General features: G+C 45.9%; 1 protein-coding gene across 2 annotated transcripts; it reads left to right on the top strand.

Moving 5' to 3' along the window:
• The first annotated feature begins 1610 nt into the window (after positions 1–1610).
• Positions 1611–6920, top strand: LOC131249138 (glycosyltransferase BC10). 2 transcript variants are annotated; one of them, XM_058249713.1, is made up of 3 exons: positions 1611–1732; positions 1769–2943; positions 6548–6920. In XM_058249713.1, the coding sequence occupies exon 2, from the start codon at positions 1816–1818 to the stop codon at positions 2902–2904; it is 1089 nt and encodes a 362-aa protein (XP_058105696.1). In that variant the 5' UTR covers positions 1611–1732; positions 1769–1815; the 3' UTR covers positions 2905–2943; positions 6548–6920. The 2 variants fall into 2 exon arrangements, with proteins under 2 accessions (XP_058105696.1, XP_058105697.1); XM_058249714.1 differs by lacking the exon at positions 6548–6920 and adding an exon at positions 5176–5442 and having other exon boundaries at positions 1703–2943.
• Positions 6921–8695: the final 1775 nt, after the last annotated feature.

Raw genomic sequence — 8695 nt, 5'->3', positions numbered from 1 at the left:
GGGGGTAGTACCCAAACCGCATCCGCTTATATCACCGTGAAAGGTGGTGCCAGTCTGCCAGATCGCTTTCGCGCGGACAGAAGCTTGGATACTCTGGCAGACTCTGCTGGACTATACACGTGCACTCCGAAATTGTGCAATGAGACACATGTAACTCACTTCAACCGTCAAAATCGTAGGCCACATTTTGATGAATCAGATATCTGAGAGTTAAAATGTTTTAGTATCGTTGGTTGATGGAACATAATGAACGGTTTGGATTACAAAACAATCGACGGCCAGAACTTCACACGAGATTAAAGTCCAACAGTATGTTAGGATCGCCGAATAATCTAATTTTAGGAATGGCACACCTAGATATGTGTTTAGACGGAGGCAACTTGGACGCGGCTTTGGTGGATCCCTGACTGTGGGGCCAACAACTTGATGTATGTGCCTTACATCCACGCCGTCCATCCATTTTCACGGCTCATTTTATGGTTTGATAAAAAAAAATGTAGCAAACCAAATCTCAGGTGGACCACACCACAAGAAACAGGGTTAAAGACTTCTTGCGGACCACCAAAGTTTTGGATCAAGCTAATATCTACGTGGTCTCTTCATCTAGATCTTGTTGGATGCAAATAAACATTCCGGTGGGCCCCAGGAAGTTTTAATGGTGGGTATTCAATCACCACTGTTTCCTATGGTGTGGTCCATGTAAGATTCGGATCTGCTTCTTTTCTTAGATCATTAAATAAAATGATCTGTTAAAGAGAATGGACGGTGTGGATGTAAGGTATATACATTAAGGTGGGCCCCACGGTCACGTACCTACAGAAGCGGCGCCCATGAAACTTGTCCAAGAATGCGTAAAAAACATCGAATGAGGGTAGGCACACCCCACTGGAGCTAACAAAAAGGGGGCCATAACGCCGTGAAGATGGGAGGACGGGACGGAGTGGGGCCCACTTATCAATCCATCAAAATCACAATAACAACAGAACAGGGACAGGAAACTCTCTTTACTTTTATTTTCTTTTTCTTTTCCTCCTCTCTCTCTCATCACCACTCTCTCCAATTTTCTTATCTTCCATCTCCCTCTTTTTCTGCTGAAACCTAACCCCGATCCCTCCAAGATTACTCTCCATTCTCACTCTTTTTGTTTTTCTTTTTCTTTTTGGGGTTGTTGGGATCTCTTTCTCCAAAGGGAGAAAAAGACCATTATGCCCTTTTCTCTCTTCCTTTCTCTCTGAAATACCTTTCTTCCTTGATGGGTTTTCTTTTTGTCATTTCTCTCTCCAATCTGGAAAAACCCTAATCTTTCTTTTCTTCTTCTTCTTCAGCTTCTATTTTTCCCCTAAAATGGGGTGGGCTTTGTTCTTATTTTTCATGGAAATAACTCAATCCCCTGTTTCTCCTATCCCCTTCTTGTTTTCTCCATAAAAATCTCCTCCCTCAAATAAAACCCTACTCTCTCTCTCGGCAAATCTTATCTTTCTTTTTAATCTATCTTGATCCCTTATTCTCCAAATCCCATTTTAATTTCCTTATCTAATCAATCTATTTTGGCTGTTAAAATCCCTAATTCCAGTCTTATTTCCCATCTAGGGTTCCTATCTATCTGTACAAAACCCAACTCCCCCTTCAACTGCTCTCTCTCTTTCCTCCTAAAAATCCCCAAATACCCATCTCCTCTCTTCCTAAAATACACCCAAAACCCCTTTTCCTCTCTCTCTCTCTCTCTCTCTTTCTCTCTCTCTCTCTCTCTCTCTCTCTCTCTGAAAACCCATCTTCTTCTCCTTGATTGTAAAGTCCAAAACCCCACCTTAGTTAATGATAGAGATTGATCGGACCCGATCCGCCATGTTCTCGACCCCATTCGTCCTCTCCTTCGCACTCCTCCTCTCTCTCCCACTCCTCTTCCTCCTGGCCCCACGTATCCTCCCCCCTCGCAACATCCCAATCTCCCTTCCCGACGAGCTAGACGATCTCGCCCTCTTCCGTCGTGCCGCTCTTGCCTCCCTTTCCCCTCCTCCACCTCCTCCTACCCCCAAAATAGCCTTCCTCTTTCTCACGAATTCCGACCTCTCCTTCGCCCCTCTTTGGGAACGCTTCTTCGCCGGCCACGATCCTCTCTTCAACATCTACATCCACGCCGACCCCACATCCCGCCTCCACCCCCCCTCATCTGGTGTCTTCCACAACCGTTTCATTCCCGGCAAACGCACACAACGTGCTTCCCCTACTTTAATTTCCGCTGCCCGCCGTCTCCTTGCAGCCGCCCTCCTCGACGATCCTGCCAACACCTACTTCGCTCTCCTTTCCCAGCACTGCATCCCTCTCCATTCATTCCGATTCGTCTACCACTCCCTCTTCAGCGACTATCCTCCCGCCAATTACTCATCTCCTTCCAACTCCACTCCCTACCGTTACCATTACCATTTACGCAGTTTTATTGAGATCTTGGCCGAAGAACCCAACCTATGGGACCGTTACACCGCCCGCGGCAATGACATCATGATGCCGGAAGTCCCGTTCTCCGACTTCCGAGTCGGTTCTCAATTCTTCATATTGACTCGCCGGCACGCTCTCCTGGTCATCCAAGATCGCCGTCTATGGCGGAAATTCCGTCTTCCATGCCACAAGGCCGAGTCTTGCTACCCTGAGGAGCATTACTTCCCGACGCTGCTGTCCATGGAGGATCCGAAGGGCTGCACCCACTACACACTCACACGAGTGAACTGGACCGGGAGCACCGGCGGGCATCCACACACGTATGGGCCCGCCGAGGTGTCGGGGGAGCTTGTGGAGCGGCTTCGGAAATCCAATTCTACTTACTCATACCTGTTTGCGAGGAAATTCGCCGCTGCCTGCTTGAAGCCGTTGATGAAGATCGCTGACAGCGTCATTTTCCGGGATTGAGAAGGAAATGTAGCAGCTTCCGGGACACCGATTTATCAGGTCTGCTTCCATTTCTGCCTTGCTCTACTGGGTTCTTTTTCTTGGGTGGAATCGCCGAGTCGTTCCCGAGTCGATTCGGTTCGGTTGCAGAACGGGTCGTCAGGCGTAAAACCGTTTTGGATTGCGTAGAATCTCGCGTTTAGAACAAAATAAAAAGTCCCCTTTTTTTGGATACTATTTTATGGAGCTTCGCTGAGCTTTTGCTAGCGTTGTCGGCCAGGTGCAATATCCGAGTCGTCCATCAAGTGGACCACACTGTCTAGAAGTCTCTGCGTTAAGATGGAGGTGGACGGGTTAGATCAGCCAATTTTTTCGTAACCGTACATTGCTTAGTTGATTGTGGCCCACCTGTCAAATAGGCCGAGCTGGTTCTTGGGAGAGGGAATGTACGTAGTGGTGCCGTTCTGATGGATGGCTTGGATATTGCACACGTGCACCGTGCTTCCGCGTGCGTTAGCTGATGTGTACATGCGCGTGGGCTTGGCGAAGCTCTATTGTAGGAAGAGGGGAATCGTTATTTCCATTCGAGGGGCCGGTTCGGTAGTCCGGCGTTTACCAGATCGGATTGGCCTAAGGCGCACGTGAGTTTGGGTCTTTTCGGTTCCGTGCGCGTGTGGAGTAGCTAACTCGGGTGCGGCCAGCCCCGAAACCATTAAACAAAACCCGGCTGGCTTAACTACTGATAGACCCGTGAAATGTGGCATTGTGTGTCCTGTTGCCAGCGAAAGTCGCGTGCATACTGCTAACCTGGGGGGCATCCATGAGATCCACGCGTCCATCAGCTGCAGTGCCTCATGTTGGCCCTCGAACCCAAGAACGTAGCCCATCCGAAATGCAGGTAGGCCACACTACATGGAACGGCTGAGATGTGGTGTGGGGCACGCCATGGTGTTTCTGTACCATCGGATCCATCCATCTGACGGCCCTCACTAGATGAAGGGGTGCCCCAAAAATAAGCAATTCTAGAACTCAGGTGGGCTGCGCCACATGATTTTAGATATCTCAGGCGGGACAGATTAGGCGTGGCCTGAGCCTCACCTAACACGGTGCGGCCCTGACCATGGGCCGCACCTTGATGTATGTGTTGTATATCTATGTCGTCCATCCATTTTAGCAGCTCATTTCAAGGCACGAGCCTAAGAATGAAGCAAGATTCAAATCTCAGGCAGACCATGCCATAGGAAACAGTGGTGATTGACCATTTAAAAGTTATCATGGACCACAAAAGTTTTGTATCAAGTTGATATTTGGTTTTTCCTTTCAGCATGGATTGTGGGCTGCACCTAACCTGCCTCCAACTTGGGCATGATTTTTCACCCTTATGGTGTGGCCCACCTGAGCTTTGGACAGCCTGATTTCTAAGATGAAGGCCAGGCATGAGGTGGTGCACTTGATGAACAGGGTTATTGCGACGGCTTCCCCGATATTTGTGACGGTTCCACTGATGTGTCCATTTATCTGACCCAACCAACTAGTGGACCACCTCATTGATTGTATAATTGTCCAAATCACCCGGAGACTGCTGCTCTTGACTGTTTCCTTCATTCCTTGTTTATTTCCTCCTATGCCATTTCTCTAGACATTCCTGGACCGTCCAATTAGTTATGGACTTCCAAGTTACAATTGAGCCATAATTCACATTTGTGAAGCACAGGACCTCGATCAGATGGTTAGTATGGATTTTTTATTTTTATTTTTGGGCCGCCATTAATCCCCGGTGAGCTGTTGATGAACCGTCCGGTCCAGATCACCCACTAGGTCAAATGTGCCACTACAGACTAGTCTCCCTTGGAGTTGTTTCTACCCACTCTTTTATCTTTCTTCAGCTTACTTTGCTTCTCTACGAGTCAATTTTAGTACCTGCCACTTTATCTTCAGTGTTTATATATGGGACTGATAGTTAGGTGATTTGGACCATTGATCTGAATGGACCCCACAGTGAGTGATTGGGAGATCCTGGATATCCATATTCTCCTTCAAAATAAAAATCTACCGATTGCAGATAGTTGCTGATGCTAAGGGTTGGGATCAATATGTTGGCCACAAATAAAATGGTTTGGATCTTACAATGGGTGAGATTTTTGTGGCATGGTCCATCCACATTGGCTGGCCCATCATTCCAACGGTATGGATGGTTAAAACCATGGGCTCCCATCACCACAGGTATAGTCCATGTTACTTGGAAGATTGAAACATAGTTGATATACCTAACTGTAACTAATAATCTTTTAGGACGTCGCTACAATAGGGCCTATGTCATGAGGTGACATGATCCGGAATGTGGATTGGACGGACCCACTCTCCCGTGCGCTCTGATTGGTTCGATCGGACGATTGACATTTACCCAAACCAGTGCTTACTGAGACAGACTAATTGCTTCTTTTTTAATTGGGAGGCTGTGTGGGACCATTCCAACGAACGACCTGAATCAAGGCGGAGAAATCAATCGATCTTTTGTCCGCAGGTTAGGTGATGTACGACTTTAAAATTTTTTTTTTTTTTAAAACAAGTCCGAGCTATGGTTCAGCCATCTTACATCATCGACCTCTGTTTAGATGACATTGCACCAACAACCGATCCCTTTTTTTTTTTTTTGGTGTTTTTTTTTTTTCGGAGTGGATTGAATGTGAATTGACGTATGCAGTTTAGTCATCAGGTAGTTGAGCAACCATTGAATGGTTAGGATTTGCTTGATCAGGGCCAGTATCCCATCCCTATGGGGGCATATAAGGTGTGCCGCGGACCATAGGGCTCACATTGGTGTATGTATTGTACATCCTTGACGTCCATCCGTTTTGCCAGCTCATTTTGTAGCATGAGCTTAAAAATGAAGCAGTTCTAAATCTCAAGTGGACCACACCACAGGAAACAGTGATGATTGACCATTAAAAACTTCTTCTGAGCTTATAAAAGTTCTGGATCAAGTTGGTACCTGTAATTTTGGTTTGTGTGGCTTTTTCAACAAGTTGGATGGCAAATGGGTGTTTCAATCACCACTGTTGCCTATGGTATGGTTCACCTGAGATTTGGGTTTGCTTCATTTTTGGAATCATATCCTAAAATGAGCTGGTAAAAGGGATGGACGGTGTGGATATACAATACGGACATCAAGATGGGCCCCACGGTCAGGGCCACACCTAATCCGCTCCATCCAATGGAGGGTTTGGATCACTAAAACACGATTATCACGTGTGTTAACCTCATTGTACAAACTGGCGCTTGGTGGCAGTGCATCATTCCCCCTTCTTTTGGGCAGCTTTGTTGACCACTTATTAAAAGGGCGCTGATGGGATGCACGGCACTTTTGTTGTATCCACATCATTTACCGTACACGTGGCACATGCGAACGATGATCTGAAAACATCAAAAGAAAGGCGGAGGAGGATGGCATTTGTTCCAGTCAAAGTATGAAACGATGGATCAAAAACAGCGTCGGGTCCCATCATCTTTAGCATAGTTGAATGGTGGTGATGGATGGTTGGGATCCATCCCCCAGCACGTGCAACTTTTTTTCGTTTTTCTTTTATTTGGGGAGGTGGGCGGTGCATGGCCTGGAATCTTTATAGTTTTTAACCCTGGCCTTGTCATGATTTTTCACGGGCAGGCATGAAAGAGAAGGAATCCGAGGCAGAGCCGACAAAGGAAAGGATCTCTCTCTATCTCTTTCTCACCCAGCGCTTGGGAGTGAAGGAAAGAGAAGGGAAGGTGTAGGGGGTGGTGGACCCACCACTTTTAAGAAAACAAAAGGAAAAAAAAAAAAGGAAATAGGAATGGGAAGGGGTATTAAGGGAAATAAAATCTTTCTATAAAATGTATATTTTTTCTTTTATTTTCTTCTGGGGTTTTTCTTTTCCTACTCCCAACCCGTGGTCCCCTTACTACTATTACTACTACTCGTTCATTGAATTAGGAAAATTTCTTTTCTTGTCTTTTTTCCTCCCATGCCCTTGTATATACTCTCTCTCTCTCTCTCTCTCTCTCAAAGAAAAAGGTGTTAATGAGAAGTGTGAATGAGATTGCTTCTGTGGAGAGGACCTTTTTTGCTTATATTTTTGTTTCGTTCCCTTCATTAGTTTTTTAAGTAACATTTGATGCTCTGGTTGAGCCTGTTAGATGATACGCAGGCACTAAGAAATTATACACGTGGAACACACTAGCAAATCAAAAGCTAAACTGCTAAAATAAATATTTTACACTTAATTTCATATATTGGGCTGTTGAAATGGAAACGTCCAATGGTCCCATTTCAACTAATAAGTATCCACCAAACTGAAGAATGGATTATTCAACGAATCTGAATTTTGGATCCGTACTCGTTTACATTGGATTTAATAATTTATTAGGCTGTTTACTGTGAGTATCATAGCCAGCCAGAGTATGAAATAGCTCCTCTCTTGGGTAAAAAAGGGTAGGTGCACCGCTGGAGCACCAACCTTCTTTTGTCCTGGGAATGGGGTACGGGCCTGCCTCTGTGGGCCTTACCATGATGCATGTGTTTCATCCATGCGTCCATCCATTTTGTCAGCTTATTTTAGGGCGTAAGTAAAATAAAAGCGGCAGATCTAAATCTCAGGTGGGCCGCACCACAGGTAAATGTGGTAATTGAATGCCGACCGTAAAAAACTTTTTAGGGCTCACAAAAGTTTTGGTTCTAGATGGTATTTTTGTTTTCCCTTCGTCCAGGGCATGGCAAATGAACATTACAGTGGGCTGCGGGAAGTTTTTAATGTGGGCGTTCAATCACTAAAACTCTTTTCCTGTGGTGTGGTCCACTGAGATTTGGATGTCTCGTTTTTGGGTAATGCCCTAGAAAGAGCTGGCAAAATGGATGGATGGTTGTGGATAAAATATATATACATCATGGTGGGCCCACCTTGGTAAATGCGTGGTATACCCGTTTTCTTAGGTCGTTTCAGCTGATCTTTGTATTTTACTTTCATCAGGGTCTGTTTGACCTTATGAACGGATTGGATGGCAAATAAACATTATGGATCTTCTTATGGTAGGCCTTAGAAAGTTTTCAATGGTGGGAGTTCAATCACCACTGTTTCCTGTGGTGTGGTCCACCTGAGATTTGGATCTGCTTAATTTTTTTGTACCACGTGTAAAATGGGCTGAAAATTTGGATGGACAGCGTGGATATACAACACATCATCAAAGTGGGGCCCACGTTAAGGGTAACACGTATTCCGCTCAGCGTCCAAACGTAGCTGTTGATGAGCTGTGGTCCTGCGCTGCTCCCATCTGAAGAGCACAAATGAAGCGGTGCTCTCGCGATGTACGCAGCCGTCGAGGGAAGTAAACTAACTAAAAGAGAAGGCAGGGTGGCGTGCCTAACCCCCAACAACCAATGTCAATGATCCGTCTCCCTTTCACCGTCCGTCATCTTTTTGGTGCTTTTTTCTCTTTTTGCGTTCGGAATGATTGTACCCTCGACGGATCTGGACGGTCGCCGATTGCGCAATGAATAACTTAGTACAGGGGCCACCGCAATTCATGTGTCCTAATGACGTCCATCCATTTTTTCCAAGCTCATTTTAGGGGAAGATTATCCAAAGCTCAAGTGGACGACACCATTGGAAAAATTGAACGCCCTAAACCTCGTAGGGCCCACGGAAGTTATGGATCGAGAGCTGATTGAGGTGTGTTTTCATTAATGTCTGTGACCTTATCAAAATCACTGTCGGCCCCACGAAGGGAGGTTTCAAATGGTGGATGCCATTATTCCCTGGGCTTTGGATATGCTTCAATT

This window comes from Magnolia sinica, chromosome 6 (assembly GCF_029962835.1).
Source record: "Magnolia sinica isolate HGM2019 chromosome 6, MsV1, whole genome shotgun sequence".
Lineage (NCBI taxonomy): Eukaryota > Viridiplantae > Streptophyta > Magnoliopsida > Magnoliales > Magnoliaceae > Magnolia > Magnolia sinica.
This window is presented reverse-complemented; position numbering and strand designations above follow the sequence as displayed.

Excerpts from the sequence above, each read along its gene's own strand:
- LOC131249138 (XM_058249713.1), top strand. The coding sequence starts at position 1,816 with ATGATAGAGATTGATCGGACCCGATCCGCCATGTTCTCGACCCCATTC.